The 26,216-nt window shown below is 47.3% G+C and overlaps 1 protein-coding gene across 1 annotated transcript in view; it reads right to left on the bottom strand.

The window, feature by feature from the left end:
• The window catches only part of SCN4A (sodium voltage-gated channel alpha subunit 4), a 1,232,571-nt gene that overhangs the window by 711,488 nt on the left and 494,867 nt on the right, over positions 1-26,216 (bottom strand). The window contains exon 3 of the mRNA XM_086923780.1: positions 11,050-11,167. Coding sequence (XP_086779906.1) covers positions 11,050-11,167 — 118 coding nt within the window. The remainder of the gene's footprint in view (positions 1-11,049; positions 11,168-26,216) is intronic.

Raw genomic sequence — 26,216 nt, 5'->3', positions numbered from 1 at the left:
CTAGTAACCGCAAATGCAGATTTTAACTAAAGGACCTAACGGTGGATGTGCTTTTTCAATCTTGGACTAATCCATTTAAAGAAGTTATTTTTGAAATACCTGGGGCTTGCCGCTGCATTCACATATTCTAGAAAAAGGATGGAGAGAGTAAATGTTCCTTCTTTTTGCTGAAAAAACTACATGTAACATTAGAAACGTTTGCTGAAAACTAGGTGCACTTTTAGCAAGGTTGTTGGAATAAAAAAAAGAAAAAAACAACGAAAAAGATTAGAGCTTTTAAATTCTAACCAGGGTAGAGAGAACATGGACTGGTAATTCTGGCGGGTCCTGATGAAGGTGGTCTTAACAACTAATAGGAATGTTAACACGTCCAGACATATGAGTTTTTTGATTGTGTGTGATTGTGAGTAAATGTGGTGTGTATATGTTTGTGTTCTCTACCTGGCTATCGATTTCATAATTGTGTATGAATAATAGAAAATGTTATTTGGAATCATGATGTCCTTCTGACTACAATGCATAATGTAAAGAAATAAATTGCTTTTAAATTTTGAAAAATGTTATGAAAATAATCATGTTATAATTGTTTTTTAAAAAAAGGAAGAAAATAATAACTTTAATAAAAAAAAGAAATGAAAAAGTAAAAATGATGTATGATTATTGATTGGACATGCCCAGATAATCTAAGGTAAAACCAGTGAAAATAATAGGAGGCCTTGGGGGAGTTGTTCTTTGATTGTTAGATTGTTATTCCCCTCTGCTCCCTGGCCTCAAAATAACTGCTTGAGAGGGGGTCCCTGAAATTCTACTGGGTAGAATTCAATCACCATGTAGGAACATAGACCCCGTAGGGTAACCAGCGGCTGGTACACAGCAAGGGCTTAAGGTCCAAGAGCATCCTCCCAGGAACTCTACATCTACCATTTGCTCATGTATCGAGTCACAGCAGACTAATGCATCTTGTCGGACATTCAGTCACGCAGGACAGAGTGGAATCAGTATGCCTGGGCATTATGATTATGCACCCTCCAGCAATCCATGAGCCCCATTGTCCTATCAAAGTATGTAGAGACCCTGCCAGCATATGGTGGATAAGCTGCTAATGTTGGGGTAAGGCAGGTCCAGGTGAAGGTACGCCACATAGTTAATGTCCCTTCCGATTTTCTTTGGGTAAGGAAGAATTGTTGTCAGTTGGGGCTTCAACCTAGCCAGAAAAGAGTGTTGGTCAGAGTTTTGAGTATATAGATAAAGTAGTGCAATATCTTTGCCATCCAATATATCGACCACCAGTACATAGCGCTCCTCGGGGTCCACCATTGACTTATATAGTTGGAAAGGCACCCTATGTCTGATCCAGACCAGTGCCCCCGCAAAAGCAGAAAAGGTCTTATAACAAAGTTGCCCTCTCCACCTCTTCTGGTGAACTCTACCCTCAGTGTCTGCCAAGTGCGATTCCTGTAAAAACGCAACTTGTGCCCCTCGTGCCACCACCCTTGTCCGCTTCACTGCTGTCAGCTGTTTGGTTGGTTGGGCCCCCCCTTGCCTTGCCTGCAGGAACGCTGAAGCCTTGGTCGATATAGCCCAGGTTGCTCCGCTAGGGCCGGTCACACGGTCACCATGTCAAAGAACTCCAGCCAGTTCCAGGTTGCTGCAGGGTCTGTGAAAATGTGAGTCTTGCCCTCTACCTGTACACGCAGGCAAGCTGGAAACAGTGGGGTGTGATCTTGCCCTCCAACCGTTCTCCAGGAGCGTCGATCACCACCAACATTTTGTCAAATTTGCTATCTAGATGCATAGTCTCACCACCTCCTCTGCTGAGGTGTCCTTCAGCTCTGGGAGCGACCCATTATGTGACAGTAGAATGTAAGTCAATTCCCAACTAGGCCCAATGGCCGCAACATGGTTGAAGTTGTTGCCTCCGCAGTGTGATTGGTGGGGGCAGGTGGATCGGCTGGGGTCAGCATTATCACCAGTGGCCAACCACTGGGACTTAAGGATAAGGGGGTTCACTCACTCTATACCCTGCAGGGGCAGCCCTAATGTTCTTCAGGCGGGTAAGTGGACTCTGCTCTGCCCTCATCCACAGTGCAGGGCATGTCAATCGCTCCAGGGAGGAAGCACAGGCAATGAGGGGCCCCACAGGTTCAGCAGCCACCTCCCCTAGTCCAGTCACCAGCGGTCATCCATCAACAAACATGTGCAGCCCCACTCTGCAAGCAAGTACTCCCTCGTGGTGTTCAGGACCGGCAAACTGCTTCGAATGTGTGGCAGGCAGGCCAATGGCACCAAACGGGGAAGGCAAGAGGAAAAGAAGTGGGGAAACAAAATCTGACCCCCTCCACATACTATGATGCACCCTATTCTCAGGGTCACTAAGTGAGGGGGTAGTGAGTGTGGCCAGTCATTAGGCCGCAGGAACCCTCAGTTCAATCCCTTAGGCCACAGCCTGTTCTTATGACCCTCTTCCCCCAGTAGGAAGCTCTTTGCCCAGGAATGAGGCAACAGCTGGGCAAGCAATAGACAGTGATGGACTGTCCCTCTGGTGTGCTGTCGTAGTTCCTGCTTATTCAGTGTGAGCTGCAAGGCCCACATCCAATAGAGTGGGTAGGGCCTGCAGCGATCTGATCACCGCAGAAGTTTTCAACTGGTGGGAGTAGGCCACTCTATGGCCAAGGTGCGCCTCATTGGCCCTCCCTTTGCCAAATCCAAAGAGCGCCACCAGGAGTTGCTACTGCGGGGCAGGAATTTTGCCTCCTTTAGTATCGCCGTTCTCCCTCAGCATATCCGGAATCACCACCACAGCCCTGTGTTATCCACAGCAACTGTGGGTACCCTCGGTGTGATGGCAGACAAGGGCCTCTGTGACAGGTGATTTCGGGTGCAGGTGGGGGTGATAGGAGGCCAGAGATTTCCAGGTCGGCCGAGGAGCTCCACAACCCAACTGACTACAGCACGGCAGCAGGCTCCGCCCCCAAGCCACTCTGTAGTAATAGCTAGGATTCCCAGGTCTAGGAAGTACTTGTATTTTTGCCCCTTAATAACTGTGCCCCCTTTAGACACCTCTCCAAAGAACTTTTCAAACCTATGTCTTAGTCTACATTGGCGGAGAATGGAAGATTTTATGGTGATTCATCAAGGGGTTAAATAACAAAAGAGGGCTGGGGGGCAAAACATATTTTTTCACCAAAGCAATATCCATTAACTTTTGTATCGGACATAGCGTAAAAATGGCAGAACAGATTTCCATAACAGATGATCATTTTTGGTACTGTAGGTAAGTAGGTTAAGTATTTTTTAAGTTATAAGGCATTCTAACTTAATGATATCTGTTGTCGCTATACTTTCGTGAAATTTCATGGAACTACTGCATTACATATTGATGACAAGGCATTATGTAGTTGGAAACTGAATCCATCTATAAAAGTTAAAGGCAGCCATGTTGTTTTCAGTACAGTTTATCTGTGTTCTGCGTTACACCATTAGACATAGTATTAGGCTTTATAGTTTTTCTCTACCTATTACCACTTTAATAAAGTACTGTAAGCCACTCCACTCTACACTACCCCAGTGTGTGTCACTCCACTGTTTGGTATTCCATTGTATGCTACTCTACGCTACAGTATTCCATTGTATGATACTCTACTCTAACGTATTCCACTCTATCCCACTCCACCCTACCCCACTCCCTTGTGCGCCATTCCACTGTAAGCCACTCCACTCTATGCTATTCCACTGCATGCCAGTTCACTATGCACCACTCTAGTGTACACCATTACACTGTATCTCGTACCACTTCATTCCACTCCACTCTATGTCTCTCGATTTTGTACTACTCTACTGTAGGCTGTTACTGTTACAAACACCGTACTGCCATGGAGGGGGCCAAGAGTAACACTGCCATTTGCGTGACCCGGACCACTCTCCTCTCCTACCTTCAGGTCGGAAGGGATTTGTGCAGGTGGTGGAGTTGAGTGAAGAGCTGATGGGATTTGCGGTTCAACGCCGCAGTCCATCTGCTGGAAAGCGGCTCTTCATGTCGGCTCGGAAGCGAAAAAGAGATGCTTCCGGGTTGACATCGGGGCAGATTATTCCTGTCGCAACGAGAAGCCGGAGAGAAATGCTGTGTAGGAACAGCGTTCGACTAGTGAGGTAAGGCTGTGGATTCCAACTGGAGGCAAGAGGGAATCTTGTTGTGTTACATGCTATATTGAAATATTTGCTATAACAAACGCTAGTGGTTGAAATTGGAATGTAATTTACTGTGTAGGTTTGTGTGCTTTAACAATACCTCCTACTGAATCTCATATTTACTGCTTGCTGGCATATTTTCAAACTACCTAAAGACATTTGATTCTAAAAAAAAATCTTGCACTAGGAGTTACTTATGGTACTCTGGGTTCTTTCTTATTTGAAGAGCATTGGCTGGATAAAAAGAAAGGATTATGGTTAAAACCCTACAAGCTGTCCTGAACCACTGATGATATACCAATTTTTGCAGTATTCTGGGTTTACTTTGTTCTGTTTGCTGTTTCCCTAACAGGGGGGTTGTGAGATCATATTGAATTAATCCCCTGTGGTGCGTGGCATTCTAATATTTTTGGTGGGTATAATGAGAGTATCGCTGATGAATGTATATATTAAATAGTTAAGGTTGGTATCTATGACATACAGTTTCCTAGGGTATTAGTTCTTTATTTCAGCATACTTCAATGACAACCCTTGACTACGAGAGGAATGAAGGTTTCCTTGTGTGTCCTTTAGTGGTCAGGACACTTATTATTATTTACAGGTGATAAGACAGAAGTCCTTCTTACGTTAGGAATTATATAGTGTGATTAAGGTTCATGGTATTGCTTTTTTCTTTACAGGTCTCCTTCCCCGCGGTTCCCTCCCTTTCCTTCGCTTACTTGATCATCTTAATCTTCTGTGCTATTATAGCGTTCAGAATTGAGGCTATCAAGGGGTGGTCTCACTTAAGCCACAAATCCATCCAGAGGATGCTACGAGGCTGCAATATGAAAATTACATACTATGGCACTCCACTCTATCCCGCTCCACTTTACACTACTCCACTACACTCTACCACACTCCATTCTATGCCACTACACCCTACTCCACCCCACTGTGTGCTATTTCACTCTATGCCACTCCACTGTACCCCATTCCAGTATACGTCACTCAACTCTTCGCTATTCCACTGTACACGACTATACTAATGTTAGATCTGGCATCTTTTGGCATGTTTCCCCTGCCTTTTTGCTTTCTGACCTGCTGGTTTTGACTATGCTTTTGCTGGTTTAATGTTTCTGCACACTTTCTCACTGCTGATCAGAGTTAAACTGCAAGTGCTCCTATGGCAAATTATGGTTATTTGTTGGTATTTCCATGTTTGGCTTATTTGATTTACCTTTAAGTCCACAGCACAGTGAACTGTGTGGGTCCAAAGCCTGTAAATCAAATGCTGTTAGTGCGCCTGCAGCACTAGGTGTGCCACCCAAACAAGCAGCCCTTCAAAGGGTTCTCAGACCTGCCACAGTACTTTCTGCGTGCAGTTGTGACTGCCGTGTAGACCTGGTAAAGACACCCACTTGCCAGGTCCCAAACCTTCTCTTTTCTTACATGTAAGGCACTCCTCAGGTAGGCCCAAGGTACCCCCATGGGCAGGGTGCAGTGTATGTGAAAGGTAGGACATGTACTGGTGTGTGTGACATGTCCTGATAGTGAAATACAGTGTATTTCGTTTTTCAGTATTGAAAGGCTATCTGCCCCTTAGGATACAATGGGAGAACATTTGTAACATCTTATAAGTATAAATTCCCATTGGGACAAGATAGAGAAATGAAGTTTGGGATCTCTGAACTCATAATTTAATAACACATCTTTTAGTAAAGATGGTTTTAAAATTATGTGTTTGAAAATGGCACTTTTAGAAAGTAGCCCTTTTGTTGCTTAACCATCCTGTGTGCCTCTGCTGGGTTGCGGACTGACTGTCTGGGTTTGAAGTTCCAGGGGCTGGGGATGTGCATTCACTGTAGACAGCCACTGGGAGGGGGGGTTTGAGGTGTGTCCTGCCTTTCCTAGATGAGTCAGGGCTGGGCTAAATAGACCTGGTCTGCCTTACATAATGCTTTCTCCACCTTTTTCCAGGACGCTGGTCCAGAGAGGAAGAACTGGTTTGGAGTAAGCACAAAGACTGTCTGCCACAAGAGAACAAAGGGAAATGTGGTATAAATATTGAGTCCCAGAACCTCAGAACTCTTGAATGCAGAAACCGACCAAGAAGAAGAGCTGGAGAAGATGTGAGGAGGAACTACCACTTTGCTGTGTGCTTTTCTGTGTTGGCCTGCAGTGGCTGCTTCTGTCTTGGGCAGGGAAAGGACTGGACTGAACTTTCCACATCTTCTTTGTTTGAGTTTCTCCAAAGGCTTGAGGTAGCGAGCTGAGAGCACCGCACACTGCACCTCTTCACTACCCACCACAGCCCCAATGCCTACCAACGCCGGCGCTCCCCACTTCAACCGCGTGTCTGTAAGGGCCCGAGGACTCCTGAACCGACCTCCAGAACAGACACCTGCGGACGCCAGCTCTTTAGAGCTCAATGAAAGGTCGCTGACACTCTGCATTTCTAAAGCTACTCTTTTACGGGTCTTCCCAAAGCTGTAGCTGGCCTACGACACAGCAGTCAGTCAGAATTGTTTGGATTTGTTGTTCACAGCATTGTGATAGCCCCAGACAGAGCTATAGACTTTAAGAAACTGTACTTTAAGTCTATTTTTGATTATTGAGATTCCTAAGAAGTGCATGGTGGATTTTTATCGTTTTGGTCTTGTTTTGCACAATTAAAATATTGGATATTTTTCTGACCCTGGTGTGGTGTCCTTTTGAAGTATTTTCACTGTATTACTGTTGGTTCTGTGAAAATGCTTTAAACACTGCTTCTGAGATAAGCCTGATTGCTCGTGCCAAGCTACCAAGTGGGTGAGCAGGGATTATTTTAGTAGTGTACCCCCTTTACCTGACAGGGTAACAACCTGTCAACTAGAGACCCCCATTTCCAAAAACTATACAACAATGTACGCCACTCTACTTGATACCACTGCAGTGTTTACCACTCCACTATACTTTATTCCAGTGCACAACACTCCACTCTATGGCCCTCCACTTTTTGCTACTAAACTCCACGCTATTACACTGTTCACAAGTACACTTTACCCCACTCCATTATACAAACATCACTCTAAGCTATTCCACTCTACCCCACTCCAGTCTTCGCAACTTCAATGAGCAACACTCCACTCTACCCCACTTGACTCCATGTTATTTCACTTGACGCAACTCTACTGTGTGCCACTCCACTCTACACTATTTCACTCTATGCCACTCCAGTCTATGCCACTCCACATTATGCTATTCCACTGTACACCACACCACTATGTCACTCCACTCTATGCAACTCCTCTCAATGCCAGTCAACTCTACATCACTCCACTGTACACAACTCCAGTGTACGCCACCTCACTCAGTGCTATTACACTCTACGCCACTCCACAGTATCCTGTTCTACTTTACACCATTCCAGTGTTTACAACTCCACTGTACGCTATTCCACTGTACACCACTAGACTTTACCTCACTCTACTCAATGCCACTCCACTCTATGCTACTCCACCCTACGCCACTCCATTCTATGCCACTTCACTCTAGGGTATTTCCCTGTACGTTACTGCACTGTACCAACTTCACTGTACCTCATTCAGCTCTACAACACTCCACAGGCACTATTCAACTGCGAAACTCTATGCCACTACACCGTATGCAATTCCACTGAATGCCATTGGACTGTACCACACTCCCCTCTATTCCACTCTACACTCTATGACACTAGAGGGTACAACAATGTCCTCCACTCTGTTTAATGATACTTTACTCAACGTCACAACACTGAACGCTATGAAATACAAATGTATTACACTAAAAAGTATTAAAATTCAATTAAAAAACCAAAGGTTTAACATTTCTTAAAGTTAGGAACCCCTCAGTTATTCTTTCTATGCAAACCAAACCTAAACTATACAAACATTCCAAATTCTAAAATCCTAGTTATAGTTTACATTTATAATTTATGTACCACTTGTAAATTACTATATCTTTATTTATTCTTTAGAATCAAACCAAACTTAAACTATACAAAAAGTATAAGTTCTAAAGTTATACTGAGACGATAGATGTAACTTATAATGTACACAACTTCTTCAAATTATGTTATCTTGCACACCTCCATGCACAGTGTATTAAACTTGGTAGCCAAACTACATTAACTATAACTCGCAATTCTACCATATAACGTTTTCTCACAAATGCGCTACAGTAAATACTATTATTTTAGATGGTATAAGTATTATAAGAGGGTATAAGCGGTGCATGCAGAAGGCGAGAGTTACTCTTGGCTCCCCCTCTCCTACTCTCTTTCCTACTCTACACTACTCTCTCTGTATATCTCACTACCCTCGAACACCGATGTATGCTTTTCCTTTTATTTACCTCCAAGTCAGGAACGGTGTCTTGAGAATACTAACCAGACTCTCCTTTATAGAAGGCTGAATGCTGATAACCCTGCCCTTTCCTGTTAGCATAACAGATCATACAGGTTGGCTATACTGTTATTAGGTTATTTGCTACTATGATTAACCATACTTTGATGTTTACCAACTAACAATGTAGATGCCTTCTTATGCATATTCTTGAGCATCTGACAAAAACTCGTATTATCAATGGGTGTTTGGAGAGCTCCTTCGTTTTTGTACTATGCTAAAAATCAATAAAACATTTTGGAACACACAAAAAAAAAAGTAAGCAGTGTGGCTACCGAGCTTCAATGCAATGTGAATGGAAGTGAAATACTCATTAGACTGATAAAATATTGGCCATGTGACAACCATAATTTGAGGAGAAAGGAGGTTGGTAAGTGAAAGTCACTGTCGAATCACAGGTCTTCAATTATAAGGAGTAATGGCATATTTGTGTGTGTACCCCATACTGTACACATGTTACCAAAATAAACATTTCCATGCTAGACAAGAACTGGAGAAGCATTTCAAATAAAACATATGTCTATAATGAAAATTCATCTTAGATATTGAGAGAGAAGCTAAAAAAACGCAATGTTGTATCTCAAAGGCCTTCGATATACATCAAAGTATGATGTAATGTATGCTAATGTAAACAGTTACAATGAAAAAAATACGCACAGAGAGGCACATATGGACACTTATACACGCATATTCATTCAAAGGCACAGAGACAATAACACAGACATAGGAGAAATACCTTCTACAACAGAACAAATAAGATAATTCTTTTGTAGCAATTTGCCCATATCATGAGAGATGGTGCCAGCCATGGATGTCTCAATATAGGTCAGGACAAAAAAATACAACTAATTCCACTGAATAATTAAACAACATTATTAAATAATTAACCCACTGTCAGTAGAGTTGCTGTGGGTGTGGCAATGAACATGTTCTGGAAGATAGGACATGCGTTTACTCCATGTTCTCCCAATGAATACTCCTCCCGAAAGACTCCTCATCTAGAAAAACTCTCATAACAACAATCAGAAGAGGAGCTGGGTCTAGCAGATACATTTGTGTTAATTTTTAAGGCTAAAGAAGCTGCCGAACATATGTGCCAAAAGGAGGTTCACTTCTCAAATAAGAATGAAGAGTATCGATGTGGAATGTGTTTATTTTGGTCTGATTCTATACGATATATTTCTAAATGGTGCTTTTTGTTTGGTTATTTTGAAAACTCAATAAAATTGATTATCAAAAAAAAAGAATGGAGAAAGTAATGCTTGGTGAAACAGGTTGCAGCATGGCATGTCAGTAAAAAGCTGGAATACAGCTGTGGTACTGACCGCGCTGCCTCTTGGGGGGACAGCACTGATTAATTACTCAGGGCCAGATGTAGGTAATCCCAATTTACCTATTCTTAAATACCAAATGTTAACGATCGGTATTTAAGTATAGGTAAATGGGATGCAGATACATTTTCTGTAAAAATTACCGAATCAGTAAGATTCGGTATTTACCGAATCGGTATTTACTGATTCGGAAATTGCCATTCATTCCTATGGGCCTGGAGGCCCATAGGAATGAATGGCAATTACCGAATCGGTAAATACCAAATCTTACCAATTCGGTCATTTTTACCGAAAATGTATCTATGGGCCTGGAGGCCCATAGGAATGAATGGCAATTACCGAATCGGTAAATAACGATTCGGTAAAATGGGAAACATTCAAGGTGCCACTTTGACACCCTGTTGCACCCCTGAGTCGTGCTTGTGTGCAGATGTGGCACACATACATGCCCTAAGGGCACGTATGTCTGCCACATGGCACAGTTGAAAATGCACAGATTTGCATTTTCAAAAGTATTCCTTATTTGCCACCAACTTATAGTTGGTGGTAAATAACGAATCCTAAAATGGGAAAAGCTCTCATTTGAGTGCTCCCTACATTGCAAATTCGGTAATTTACCAATTCGGTATTGTAAGGAATCAGTAATTTACTGATTCCTTAAAATACCGAATCGGTAAATTACTGAATTTGCAATGTAGGCCACCTACTTCCCAAATGCCCAATACCAGTCGGTAACGACCGAAAATCGGTAATTTCGGACGTTACCGACCAGTTTGGGGCCACCTACATCAGTCTCCTTTGCCTAGACAACCAAAGGGAAGTCTAAATGGTCGCTTGATTGCAACATTACAGGCACATTTATGTGAGTATGATCTTTTGAATCTCCCTGCCATTGCCCAAGGTGTTTTCTACCTGGAAAAAGGGCTGGCAATAACTTAAGGGATCTGAGGCACAGGAATTGCTGCTCCGTGTTGATTTAAGGTGGTAATTTGCTGGAACAGAGTACTTAAGTGCAATGCAACAAAAACAGTCTTTGAAAAGAGAATACATTTTCTCTACTCTAACACAACAAATACACCTTAATAAAAAGACACATTTTACCCATGAACCATCTTGCAAAGGATATGAATGTATTAGGACTTTAATGGCTCCTCTTCTGATTGGATTGAAAGGACCCAAAAGGTAGCAAGCTGGTGTTGCTGTAAACCTGAAGATTGCTTTGCCTTTGTTTAGGACGATGAATGTCTGAAAAAAACAAATAATACAATAAATGACAGGAAGGCAAAAAGTTAAAACAATGATTCAGTGGATTTACAGCCTGATTCATGAAGTGAAATTGCGCCCGCAATCGCTGCGAAAACGCAAATGCGGGCGCAATTTCCGTAATCGGCATTCAACAAGAAAATAGCGAATTCGCAAACACATATTAGCGAATTCGCTAATATAATCGCAGAATCCCTGCCGCAGAGCATTAGCGATTCGGAAATAGCGACACACCACGGAATCTGCGAAAATAATAGCGAATTCGCAAAATAAATCGCTATCGGCATTCAAGAAAAATCGCAATTAGCGAAAAACCCAAAAATCGCTATTTGCACGGCGCAAAATAAGGACAACTCAAAGCAGGTGGTAACCATGAAAGCCATTGAAATTTTTTTTCAAAAAACCGTTGTCCTATCACCAACAGGTACTGGCCTGACCAATCACACATAAGGACCATCAGCAGCAGCAGCATTAGGAGTCCCACAATGCCAGGAATGTACATGGTGGTGAGGCGTCGCAGGCTACAGCGATTAGCACGGAGGAGACGCAGGATCCAGGCCAGGATATTCCGCCAGCGGGTCACCTTGCTGGGCCAAACCAGAGAGCAGATATATGCTAAATACAGGCTGAATGGGGAAATGATAATGCAGCTAATACAAGACCTTGACCCCCTGATGCAGCACCCAACAAACCATACCAATGCGGTGCCTACACATGTGCAGGTATTGTGTAGCCTGCACCTCCTGGCCTCCGGAAGCTTCCAGGGGGTAGTAGCGGCTGCTGGGGGAATATCCCAGCCCACCATGTCACGCTGCCTCAACAGTTTTGTTGACGCCATGCTCACCCAGCTACACCGTCACATCAAATTCCCCGCCAGCCAACAGGAATTGGACATGACAAAGCTACAATTCTACAATGTAGCCCATTTTCCACATGTGCTCGGATGTATAGACTGTACCCACGTCGCCATCTGCCCACCAGCTGGCATGGAGTATATGTTCCGCAATAGAAAGTGCTACCACTCCCTCAACATCCAGATGGTCTGCAATGCCAAGACATACATCACTGACATCGTCTCACGGTACCCAGGGAGTACCCATGACTCCTTCATCTTCCGGCACAGCGGACTCCACATACGGCTGGCCAGGGGAGAGTTTGGGGAAGGACACCTACTTGGTAAGTACACTTTGATTGAAATGTCACATTGCAAAGATGTAACAGTGCAGCACAGGCAATCACCATCTGCTCCTCTCATTCAGGTGACAGTGGCTACGCCCTCCGTGAATACCTCCTGACCCCATACCTCAACCCTGCTACACCCCAGCAACGGCGCTACAATATTGCTCACATACGGACAAGGAATTGCATAGAAAGGACATTTGGCCTGCTCAAGAGCAGGTTCCGCATACTGCACAAGACAGGTGGGGCCATGTATTACAGTCCTGCAAAGTGCTGCCGCATAGTGGCTGTCTGCGCAATACTACATAACATTGCAACCAAGCGCTGGATACCTGTTGACATCTCTGGCAGTGAATCTGAGGGGGACAACCGGCCACCTGCACATGCGCGCCATGCACAAGGGGAGACCCCAGCAGAAGGGCACAGACGTCGCAACCACATCACAGTGAACAGTTTCTAGTACAACCACTGCCATCACCCCACTAATCAACAATGCATGCAAAATGTAATGATGACACAACGCTAATGTGTGTATGAAAATAAATGTATTTGTTAAATGCACAAAATGATATATGAGGGTCTGTGCCAAAGTTCAAAATAAAAGTACGTGTTCAATTCACAAAATGAAATATAAGGGTCTGTGCCAAAGTTCAAAATAAAAGCACGTGTTCAATTCACAAAATGAAATATAAGGGTCTGTGCCAAAGTTCAAAATAAAAGTACGTGTTCTATTCACAAAAGTAAATATAAGGGTCTGTGCCAAAGTTCAAAATAAAAGTACGTGTTCTATTCACAAAAGTAAATATAAGGGTCTGTGCCAAAGTTCAAAATAAAAGTACGTGTTCTATTCACAAAAGTAAATCTAAGGGTCTGTGCCAAATTAGTCCCACAAACAGTATTACGCCATACTGCTGTGCTTGCCAGGCTTGACCTCAGCCTGTGCCAGTGGTGATTACAGTTCTCTAGGTGTGCCTAGAGCGTGTCCCTCCACAACGCCTCTGAGGGCCTTCCTCCTCCGGGGCGTCAGGCAATGGGGGGGTCCTGGTGCTGCGGGTGGGTAGTGGGGCCTGTGAGGCTGATTGTGAGCTCAGGCTGGACGCCCCCTCACTCGCATCATCACCCCCCACAACAAATGGAATCGGTGGAGGGTGAAGAGCCACGACAGCCGTGGTGAGGGTCTCCAGCACCCTCGTCATGTCCACACTGCACTGGATGACAGTGTGCTGCTGTGTCAGACAGCGCCGCGCCAATAGGGATGTGGCATTTGCCGACACATAGCTTGCCCTGCTGTAGGTGCCAAGCTGGGTCAACAGTTGGCGGTGGTGCCGGCGTTGGCCACCGTACATTCTATTCATGGCACGGGTGTTGGCCTCCACGGCTGCAGCAATGCGGGCCATTCCATCACCCACACCGGCCAGGTCGGCCCTCATGCCTTCAATGTGGGTAGCAACACATGCCACGTTGCGGCCAATGTTGTATAGTTGGAGGTGAATTGCCCCCTGCTGCCGTGCCTGGCGCTGGTGTATGTGCAGCATCCGTCGCTCGATGCTGAGCCGCGCCTGTCCATCACCATTGGCCCGCCTGGTAGCAGCTGCGGAGCGCTGGCGTGACCTGCCACGCCTGCCCTGCTGGCCTGATTGTGAGGCTGGGGGCTGAGTGGACAGTGGCGCAGCCCCGGATGTTGAGGCGCCAGCTGCTGGGGGTAAGGCCACCGGTGTTGCAGGTGTGCTCGTCGCAGGGGGTGTGCCTGCTGGTGTGGCTGTTGCAGTCGCTTGAGGGGCCACAGGAGTGACTGACCTGGCTGCAGCTCTTGGAGGAGCAGCGGTGGCAGGGAGCACAATGGGGCCTGCCATGGCAGCGGATGAGGGCGCTGCAGCAGTTGCAGGTGGGACGCTGCTGGTGGTAGTTGCTGGTGGTACAGTTGCAGCGGAAGGGGCTGGTGCCTGGGTAGGTGTTGGCACCTCCAGGACGCTGTCGTCGATCACCAGCCTGTCACTGTCACTGGTATCGCCACCTGTGGGGGTAAGTGGAGGACCATTAGTTGTATGCATCTGGCAGACGTGCAGTTGCTACATGCATGCTGGGTGACATTCCCTGAATGGCAGTGGCTTTGTGTGCATTGGGACCTGACTGGCTGCATTGTGGTACTACTACATTGTGGCCAGACTACATCTCCCACAATGCTTCAGGACAATCCTTGATGTGCAACAATTACATGCCTATGGGACATTGGGGGAGCCTATTTGGTCATGGACATCCATAGGGGGCAGGGTCGCAGTCGCATGCCACTTACCTTGGGTGTCTTGTGTGGGTCCGGATGAGTCCAGTGCAGTGAAACCCACACAGGCCTCCCTCTCCAGGGTGTTTTCAACCTGGTCCTCCAGGGCGGTGTTCGGTGGTACCGTCGGACCTCCTCCTCCTGTGCCCGAGGACTCCCCAAGGCGCGCTGCCACCTTCTCCTTGGCACGGCCTCGGAGGTCGTACCACCGCTTTTTAAGTTCTTCCAGGGACCTTGCCGCCACTCCCACTGAGTTTACTGCAGAGGCTATCCCCTGCCAAATGCGCCTCTTCTCCATTTCTGGGACCCTCCTGGAATTGGCACCGAACAGTTGGTCGTGGTTAGCCACGACTCCCTCGATAAGGTGCTCCAGCTCCTGCTCGGAGAATTTGAGCTTTCGCTTTCTCCCAGACGAGCTGCTGGTCCCTGGTGCAGCTTCCTCAGCCATGGTATGGGTTGTGGCTCTGTGGATCACTCTAGTAGCCAAGATGTGCAGCAGCTCTTCTATGTGCTCCCTGTCTCTCTGCCTCAATGTGCAAAATGGTGCTGGGAACCAGCAGCTTCCTGGTTGTGATGTCATCACTGGGCTCGAAATGCGACTTCCCATTTTCCCGATCTCGCGAGTTTGCGATCTCGCAAATAGCAATATCGCTAATAGCGATATCGCTATTTGCGAGATCGCAGTCCAGCCGCGGGTAGGCCGAAATTGCGATTAATCTGCGATTAATCGCAATTTCGATCGGATCGCTATCGGATTTTGCGATCGCGTGCGAATCGCTTTTTTTTATCGCAATTCTTCATGAATTCGGATTTGCGATTTCTGAATAGCGATTCGCTATTTTTCGCTATTTCAGAATCGCAAATGCCGATTTTCATGAATATGACGGATAGTATTTTGACCGATACGTGGAAATTCAGCATTTGACTGAAATTGCAAGTGCACAGACTGTGAAAGAATTGGCATTTCAGATTAGTGATATAGTTCACATTTTTAATGTCTGCAGGGGTAAGGGAGGAAGCAGAATATAACGTACTCACCTAAGTGGGATGCAAAAAGTGGGAGCAGGGCTCTAAAATTGGTGTGGCCTCATCAAGGAAATCATTATGCAACAGCTCCAGGAGATCGAAGACAAATTCATCCGCCTATTTCCATACTATATGAGTATCAAAACTGCGATCTCTTGTGTCATGAAGGCCACTGATTCTATTCGCTCTTCGGGGACCACCTATATCAATGGCTAATATGGTCGCTCTTGCTAATTGTGCCGTTATAGACACCTCAATCTTTTGCTGTGCTCAGGCTACCCAAGGATTGTTCATGGTCGTTTGCAGCATTCAGGCTGTCCAATAAGTGGTCTTCACTCGTGAGTTGTTTAGCTTTTTTGTTGCCTTACCTCCAGTCCTAACTAAAGAGGCCTCTTCCTCAGAAAAATAGAAAAAATCTTCCTCAGAGGGTGACTCCTTTTTTATTTTAGTGAAAACGGCCTGCATCGCCTCTTTAGGGGTAGATTTGGATTCCTTCTCAAAAAATCTTTTTAAAGTATCTTCACTGAGGGTAGAGGTTCAATAAAGGATGAACATCATTTTTTTTAAATTAGCATTAGGCTTGCCCTTGTAGTTATTTTCTTCCATTTTCAATTTTTTTTTTATAAGGATAAAGTATCAATTAAAAAATAGCTTACCGAAACGCTCCCTACCAGTTCACAGCGGCAAAAACAGGAACTGTTGGCTGAAGCTCACAATGCTATTGCAAAGGGCTATCCAAAAAGGAAGATGGCCACTGTAATGCTGAGTCCTCTTTTTAGGTTTCGCTGGGGAACGGAGCCGTTAGGCTCCGCCTCCAGAGAAATCTTATGTTTCTTAGTGTGTACTCTTAGTCCCTCCCTCTGTTTCATTGGCTAGCTCCATAAATGGAGCCTAGCCATTGGACTAGGGGCCTGTCCGTCAATGCCGGACCAGACACGGGGGCGTTCCCGAGATTCTTTGGCTTTTGCCGACGTCACGCGACGCCGGGAACGCCCCCGAGTCTGTTCCGGCATTGCCGGCACTTCTGCGTCTCTCCTCTTCCCTTTCCCGCCCCCTGGGTTTATTTTCGTCATTCGGCCACGCCCCCCCTCGCCCACCCGGCATCTGGACCGTTTTGTGGCGGACTTGTGGGCCGATCGAGTGCCCACCTCGATTGATAGTTATCTTTAAAGAGCCGGTGCCCACCCGGCATTTGCCCGATAAAATCAGCCCCCGCCTGCCTGCCTGCCTAAGGAGAAGGGCCGCTGCGCTGCCCGCAGCGACCCGGAAGTGGTTGGCCGGAAGTGCCCGCCCCCGCAGCCTGGGGGGAAGAAAGAAGAAGCCTGGCGGCCGGTTTGCAGGGCTCCCGTGATGCGAGGGAGCCCTGCTGCATCTAGGAGAGGCCAGGAGGAGAGGAACCCCGCCCGTGGCCCCAAAGCGACCGCCGGAGGAGTGCTGCAGGGAGCAAGGCTCCCGTGTGAGGAGGTTTGCCCCGCCCGCCAGAAGACAGCCGGTGAGTGCGGGTGCTTTCAAAGAGAGGGGGGGGGCTGTACTTGTAGTCTCATTGAGCAGCACCACCATCTCGGCCTGGACCACAGCCACCTGTAGCTGCGGGAGGCCGGCCGGGGGCTCCGCTGTGCAGTAACCTGTTCTTGTTCTGTGCTCTGCTTCTTGTCGGGAAGACTGCGGGCTGGAGCAGGCCCCTCGGGTGGCTGGCTAGAGCCGGTCCCTGAGGCCGGGGTCCGACCCTCTTCGCCATCGCTTTCCCCCATGAAGCTCTCCAGCCTGCGGGAAATGGGGCCTGCATTGGGAGCTGTCCACGCCCGGAGCTCCTCGAGGGCGGCTGGCTCAGAGCCCGCTAGCAGGGGGAAGGTACTGCCTGGGCTCAAGTCGGGCTTCCGGCCTGGGGAGGGAGACTTGCTTTTAGAAAGACTCTGATGCCCCGCCCCCCCCCCCGCTCCTGGAGGCCGTGGAGCATCAGCCTGCCTTTCTCGTGTGTGGGGGGATGCCCTCCCGATATCATCCCGCACCGCTCCTGGGTTACTGGGGGCTGGAGTTGCGCAGCCCCCTCCCACACCATGAGAATATCGGCAAGCCGTGACGCGTCGGTTTCAGGGAGGGGGGCACGGAGCAGAGGCCCTCTGTCCTCGCGAGGCTTTGTTTCTTGAGGTTTACCATTGCCATGTCTAGAAAAAACACATTTTAAAAACACTCAAAGTCGACCCCGTTCAAGAAAGTGGAGTATCAAAACCGCATCGCAATTCTATACTGCGGTCTTTAAAGTTGTTGCCACAATGCTCGCCCGAGCATCCATTTAACATCAGAAAACTTGTTCTAGTAAAATCAAAAGAACAATGATTTACCCATTCCCTCAGAGATGGGCACGCCTCATCCGAGTCGCTGCTCGCCGGGGCTCTGTGGCATGTAACTGCCCGCTCCGCTTTCGGAAGTCTCGCCTCGGTGTGTGGATGGATGTGAGCCCTACACGCATCGAGGCGCTGCAGGGAATTTGCTGCGTGTGGCTCTTGCTCATCCCCCTGTCTACAGCTAATTACACACCTAAACGGAGAGCGGCGGCTCGCGTGGCCGAGGCGCTGCCAGTTGGAGGCTTGGAATGCTCCATCCAATCGAGGGGTGAGGGATACAGTAGGAGAATTCATATTAATAATACTGATGACATGACAAGTGTGTTTGGGGTCAACGTAATACAGCGCTCTGACGCCTTCAGGTAATGTTTGCTCTATATAAAATCGCAATAAATTAAAAAAAAGCACGAGCCTTCAATGCATTTCCGGTATAGTGGACAAACCTTATTAATCAATGTCACCGCATTGCTGATCGCATGAAAGACATCTCTGTTGCCTCGTTCGGGGAGGTAAACCTGGGTAGAGAGTTCTGGTGCCTTTAAAGGCATGGGTCGCAGCTCAACAAAACACTGCATTTTAGAAATATGGGGGTGTGATCCCTTCATGCCTGGTCTTCAAGAGAGGGGAGAGAATAGCAGAGAATGGAGCATGAACTGCAGGTTACACGTTCCAGTGCTGGCGGGGCTGATTATGCTTTCATCCTTCTGAAGTCGCTGCAGTGAGCTCCAGTGTGTGGATAATATCGACACCCTTTATTTCAGATGCAAAGTATTTATTTTGAGCTGTGTGCCACATTAATAACCAGTATATCAATGTATTAATTAATATACAGGCAATAACATTTGCCCATCTATGATATTATTCAAAATTCGAACTATAAAATACTGAAAAAAGTGAGCAGATGTTCAGACCGCAGAAGGATGTTGGGGGCGCCTTTAATCAAGCAGCCGTTCGAACAAGCAGAGAAGATCCTATGACCGCGCTCAACCCAGACAGGATTCGTCGCTTTCAGTATCCGGGTGGGAAAGGCTCAGAAATAGTCGAAGCTAGAAGAAAGGACATGGGTAAATCAAGTTTGCCCGCTCATGTCCTTGATATTATTTGCACAGTTAAGCTCATGATTTATAATTCAATTAGTTCACGCTGTACTTTAAAATGCATTTTAATCTAAATGAACGAGAATTTATAATGCATTTGATTTTAGTAACTCAGTATATTTGTATATTTATCACTGTACTTCCACAATGTTATTATTGTCCCGATGTATTGATGGTGCTGTGTAACTTTTTTTAATTAACTTTGCACATTAGAAATAGAGTTGACCTTGAGGATATGAGCACGCGCTGTGCTGCCCGAGTAGCACGGACTGGAGCACAGGGCTGGAACCGTCACAGCCTCACATCAGAGCAGTGATTGGCGCACTAAGAAGGAAAGGGTGGGCATTTCCTGTTAGTCAAAGCCCTGCCAAAGAAGTGCAGGCTGCCTCGAGCCTTACCCATAGGTGCTTCAAAAGAATAGGAAGTGTCAGAGATCGAGCTCCACCCCTTTTATAATGAACTGTAAAAATGTACATAAACTTCAAAACAGCACGGTACAGCCCCATACTGTCTGCAAACCACTGTTACCCAAGTAACCGATGACCCCCTGGCCTCTGAACTTCAATTATGAAGTGTGTGTGTGGCTCTGGGTGTGTGTGGCTCTGGGTGGGTGTGTGTGTGTGTGTGTGTGTGTGTGGGTGTGTGTGTTGCTCTGAGTGTGTGGGTGTGTGTGTGGCTCTGGGTGGTTGTGTTTGTTTGGCTCTGGGTGTGTGGCTCTAAATGTGTGTGTGGCTCTGGGTGTGTGTATGACTCTGGGTGTGTGGGTGTGCGTGTAGCTTTGGGTGTGTGTATAGCTCTGGGTGTGTGGCTCTGGGTGTGTGTGTGGCTCTGGATGTGTGTGTTAGTGTGGCTCTGGGTGTGTGTGTGTGGCTATGTGTGTGTGTGTGGCTCTGGGTGTGTGTGTGTGTGGTAGTAATTGCTGTCTGCTGAGCTCGTCCGTAGGGTACAATAGGTCTCACATTTGCAAGAGATTAAGCTAATGGCAATGTAAATGACAATGCCATTTATTTATCTGTTTTCAAAACCAACACATAAATACAACATTTGTCATTTACAATGCCAATAGCTCTAACTTTTTCCAAAGGCGAAACCATTGCATTGTAAATGCTTGTTACTTCTTTGCAAACTCAACTTGGGGCGGTATGCGGCTGGTGAATGAAGGCAGATGTGCTCCTCCTGAAACAAGAGGGAGCACTCTAATGCTTTCCACGTGCCCAGAATGCAGAAGTGCGTCTTTAGGGGTGGAAAGCCGTAGACTGGCTATTTTTTAAAAGGCGGTAGCCTTAAGGAAACTACCTAGAGACTCAGGGCAGTGTCCTGGACCCCGGAACAATTGGTAAGCCAAATGAGGCTCAGCTCTGAAGTAATCTGTCCACAGAATCATACTCCAATATATTGGCAATGCTAAAGAAACACTAACAAAAAGGAATAAACCTGCCATAAATAGGAAGGTGGAAAGGACATCGATAGTGATTTACCTGAGTAAGTAAGGGTGTGTCTAATCTGCAATTTTTTTTAATAGGTGATAGAGCAGGGTTTTAGGGAAATAAAACCTGCTCGGAGTGAACCTCTCACTTAGGAAATAACCATCTAAAATTGTTAACTGAATGATACTAATAGTGTTTGAATTTAAATTGCGCATGTATATACGAGATGGGGAGGACGTGTTGGGAGTAGGCCGAAAGCCTGTGCATAGCTAATGCAGAAACTAATGACTAAAAGGCTGTGAATTATTATTTACATAATGCTTTTATGTTATGCATAATCCTAATAAAGATTTGGAAGAAAAACATTTAAAAATAAAGACTTGTGTGGAAACGATATTTACATTAGATTTTGTCTTTCGTAGAAAGATGGAAAGGGGTTTAATTCTGAAATGAGAAAGGCCTTCTGAAAAGCAGTTCGAGTATTCAGAACTGTGGTGTAGGGAGAGGAATCTGACAGAGAAATGTAGTCTCCGGTGATGGCCAAGGTTGTGCAGAGGAAGACAAAGAATACTTTTACAGCCAAGGTCCTCTGGAAGTGGACATGAACATGATTTGTTACATGGAACATGAGCGTGCTGTGGAAGAAGGAGATACTGAGGCCTGTGAATGACGTAGCATTATGAACAATGGTGTTCTTCAAAATGGATGTTTTTGCCTGTGTGGTGTGACCGAGACACCCCTCATTTTAGCCAATTAGAATCGTTAGTTAGGTGGGATGGTTAGAGTAGTGGGATGGACTTCTGAGAAAATAGAGTATAACTAAACCTAGAAAGTAGAAGGAGTTGTCGACATTGTCCTTACTTTGTGAGAGGAGAGAGCTGTGACGCTGTTTCCAATTCTTAAGGGCTGGCTGATGATCTGCTGTTCCTGACATTTATATCTTTGCCCTTTAAAATCTTTGAAAGTGCCTTGCTTACACTCAAGGCCAGAGGGTAGCATTTCCATTTCCCAGAATCTTGGGTGATAGGTAATATTTCTTGATTTCTGATTTACACTCTCTACCTATCCACTCCTTCAAAGTGCTGATCTTGAGATGTATTTGTATTTTGTATGTTTCTTCCTATAAATGACATGCATTTGGGTTGTATTGTATTTCTATGAGCATTTACATTTTAGATAAAAATCATTACCTTACCAAAGGTGTCTGTTGTTATTATGGTATTGTATTAATTCATAAGAATATTATTAATAACCATCCCTGTCCTCGAGCTTCTTACCGGATTTCCCTTTTGCCACGAGGACTGCCAGAGACGTCTGCTGCAGCCTGTTTGCCTTCTTGCTCGCCCTTCACCTTTCGCGACACCCGCTCCGCGGGTGCCGCTCACCTGCTCCCTAAGGCCGTTCCTCTCTGGTGTGAGCGGCTTCGCAGTCGGCGGAGAGTACACACGCTCCCAGCTGAGGACGGGCCAGGTGAGAGCCACAAAGTGCGAGTCAGCGCGTCGAGCCCACCGGGGGACTGCGAGGACCAGCATCCTCAGCTCTACACAGCTGGTGCCTCTTCCCCCGGCGGCCACGCCCCCAGCCTCCAGCAAACATTAACGCAGACAACATCGGCTGAGTGGGTGCTTCTTACCGGATTTCCCTTTTGCCACGAGGACTGCCAGAGACTTCTGCTGCAGCCTGTTTGCCTTCTTGCTCGCCCTTCACCTTTTGCGACACCCGCTCCGCGGGTGCCGCTCACCTGCTCCCTAAGGCCGTTCCTCTCTGGTGTGAGCGGCTCCGCAGTCGGCGGAGAGCGCACGCGCTCCCAGCTGAGGACGGGCCAGGTGAGAGCCACAAAGTGCGAGTCAGCGCGTCGAGCCTACCGGGGGACTGCGAGGACCAGCATCCTCAGCTCCACACAGCTGGTGCCTCTTCCCCCGGCGGCCACGCCCCCAGCCTCCAGCAAACATTAACGCAGACAACGTCAGCTGAGTGGGTGCTTCTTACCGGATTTCCCTTTTGCCACGAGGACTGCCAGAGACTTCTGCTGCAGCCTGTTTGCCTTCTTGCTCGCCCTTCACGTTTCGCGACACCCGCTCCGCGGGTGCCGCTCACCTGCTCCCTAAGGCCGTTCCTCTTTGGTGTGAGCGGCTCCGCAGTCGGCGGAGAGCACACGCGCTCCCAGCTGAGGACGGGCCAGGTGAGAGCCACAAAGTGCGAGTCAGCGCGTCGAGCCTACCGGGGGACTGCGAGGACCAGCATCCTCAGCTCTACACAGCTGGTGCCTCTTCCCCCGGCGGCCACGCCCCCAGCCTCCAGCAAACATTAACGCGGACAACATCGGCTGAGTGGGTGCTTCTTACCGGATTTCCCTTTTGCCACGAGGACTGCCAGAGACTTATGCTGCAGCCTGTTTGCCTTCTTGCTCGCCCTTCACCTTTCGCGACACCCGCTCCGTGGGTGCCGCTCACCTGCTCCCTAAGGCCGTTCCTCTCTGGTGTGAGCGGCTCCGCAGTCGGCGGAGAGCACACGCGCTCCCAGCTGAGGACGGGCCAGGTGAGAGCCACAAAGTGCGAGTCAGCGCGTCGAGCCTACCGGGGGACTGCGAGGACCAGCATCCTCAGCTCTACACAGCTGGTGCCTCTTCCCCCGGCGGCCACGCCCCCAACATCCTCGTATATTACAGGCTTGGTCATTACCGCACCGCGGGACGCGCGCGGGGCATAGCTCGGGGCGAAGACCGGGCAAAGAGCGGGCCGTTTGAGGCCGTTCGAGTACGGGAGAGTCCGGTCCAGGCCCCGTCTCTTTGTCTGCCACACAAGGACGTTTAAACACCTGTGAAATGAGTACCAGGGAAACCAGAAGTAAAACATCCTCCCTAGCCGCGGCCGGAGCAGTCAAAGGCCCCATCGACACCTACTTTGCTAAAGCTGGTTCTCTCCTGATTGAGGAAATCGAGGTCCTGGAGCGAAGAATCTCCCAAGAAATAGACTGGGTAAGGAGATCTTCAATGGGCCCAATGGCCCAAGCTAGAACCCCAGAAGATAGATCTGGTTTACCAACTAGCGGTAGCACTGACCAGGCAACATGTCCATTTCCAGGCACCTCAACTACTAACCCAGAGTTCACCATCGAGGTCCCGAGTGACTTTGAGGATATGAGCCTCATGGCCTTACCCAATACCCAAATCCCCCAACCCACATCAACAGAGAATACTGAGGCAGCCAAAGTCATAGAACCTAACATAGATTGCAATAGGGGGGCTAGAGAAGGGGCTATACAAAAAAAGAAGCGGGGGCCCCAAAACAAAGAGGATAATAGGATTAAATCTCCCAAACCCAAACAACCTAGAGGTAAAGGGGGGAAAGGAGCTACCTCTGCCACTACGCTAGAGAGGCCGGGAATGTCAACCCCCCCTAGAACTGCTAACCTAACCTCACTACCACAGCCCACTAACACCTGCTATGACATCACACTGGAGGACATAGGCACACTCCTTAGGTCCCTATTGAGTCCCTTCGAGGCTAGATTGATTAAGATCGAAGCTAGACTAGTTATCATCGAAAAGGCAACTGTGCAACTTGCCGATTCAAGGAAACTCGATAATAGTGGATCAAAAACAGTAAAAGAGGGATTAGGACCAAAGCCCACTAAGGGCAATGGACCTCCTACAGCAACAAACAATAAGCTTCCACCCACAAACCCCAAACTTTTACAATCCATACCAAACAATACTCCGCAACCACCAAATGCCAATAAGGCCCCTATCCCAACACAGCAAACAGCAACTGCCACTCCAAAAATAATCCCCCCACCAAAAGACAATGCTTTGCCTTCGACTAATGCCAAGGGTGACCCACCATTTACTGGAGAGAAATCAAATACTAACCGCAGACATAAGCCTATAAACCTCCCCCCAGAAGCAACACCCTACACCTTAGTTTTGACGGGGGTCCCGGAATTAAATTCTCCTACATTTGAATCCACTACCTCACTTAGGAACAAAGTCATTAACTGGCTCTCTGTAAATAGACCACTCCCGAGAGGAACAACCAGTGATATCTCCATGGCTAGGAGGGCAACGTGGGTGGGTCACACTAGGAAATCCATCAGGGGAGACTGTATTCTGGTCACCTTCAGAGACCCGAATACAGCCGCATACATCTGCACCTGGGCTTCCGATGAGGATTTTGGCAGTAATATTCAACCACTTCCTCTTTCATTTTTCTACCCCTCAAACCTTTACAACTTAGAGGACCACAGATGGGGGCATCACCAAGAGCTGCTGGAGGGCTGGGAAAACTGCCCTAGGGTGAGTAATGTCCACCCACAACACAGGGGAAGACTAATAGAGCAGTTCCCTTCGTATGGGGATGAGGCTGGCTGGGAAACTGTTACAAGGAGGAGGGGGGGGGTGGTGGCTATAGGAGAAGAATCCCTGGGCCACACAGAACACATTACCCAGCCTATCTTTCTACCCACAATAGATACAGTAGTCTAGAAACGGTAGACTGACAGGTGGCTGAAGAGGGGAGTGTTCCACAAGTATCTCCCACGATCGAGATCAATACACTCCCAGCTCCAGATACATATGCTAAGGCATCCAACATAGTTGAACTTAGTCAGGTACCAAGCATGACGGATCCTATTTTATCCCCCGCTAATATGCCCTCGGGTACGAATTACTCCCCCACAAGCCAACTGGCGCCCATTGAGCTTATCCCCAACAACTCTGTTTCTATAGGCCTAGCCACTACCCAACTGTCACATATAACAGTGATCTCTTGGAACGTGGCAGGCCTAACCAACAAAATAGATTGCACAGAGTGGGGTTCTTACATCAGCTCCAAAAATATACTCCTTTTTCAAGAGACTTGGGCGCGTGAGGAAATATTATTTCCGGGCTTCGCCTCTTTTTCCAAAGCCGCTAAATGGGGGGGAAGGGGTAGGCCGTCAGGGGGACTCACGACCTGGGTAGCAACGGACCTAGGTTGTCAAGCTACCTGTCTAGACACCGCCTCAGATGACATATTGGCTGTTTTACTTGAGTGGCCAGACTCCACGAAGTTGTTAGTCATCAACATTTATTCAAGGCCGGTACCAATGCACAAAGAATCTGGCACCATAGATGAATTAGCTGGGCTCTTAGAAGGCACTCCATGTGAACTCGCCTGCCTGGTGGGAGGTGATTTTAATTCTCATTACGAACCACTGCCTGGACTACGCGATGGCCCTTTCCACGAGGAAGATTCATGTTGGCTCGTCCCAGAGACGGTGGCACCACCCCGAGGGCCTGGACTCCTTTGGCCTTGCAGATAACTGCCCTCACTCTCAACCTAGGTCTAAGGGCGTGCAATGGCCGTTGCAAATCAGACATACCCAGTATCCATACTTATAACAAAACAGGTAGCGAATCTAGACTGGACTACATTATGGTAAAACTGTTTATGTGGCCAGCAATAGTCGATTTCAAAGTCACTGAAAGAACGGAGAGTGACCATAATGCCTTGGAATTGACGTATTCCCTGCCTGGGGGTGAGGTTACATCCCACGGAACGGACAAAGATAAGACGGGCCTCCTACTTGAAAACAATCGGAGGAAAGTCAAGTGGGAGAAATTGGCCAATAGTCTAGATAGAATACCCCAGTTATATGAAAGGATCATCCCATTTCTGGAGAACGCCTTCCAGTTAGGAA

This window comes from Lissotriton vulgaris, chromosome 5 (genome assembly GCF_964263255.1).
Source record: "Lissotriton vulgaris chromosome 5, aLisVul1.2, whole genome shotgun sequence".
Classification (NCBI taxonomy): Eukaryota; Metazoa; Chordata; class Amphibia; order Caudata; family Salamandridae; genus Lissotriton; species Lissotriton vulgaris.
This window is presented reverse-complemented; position numbering and strand designations above follow the sequence as displayed.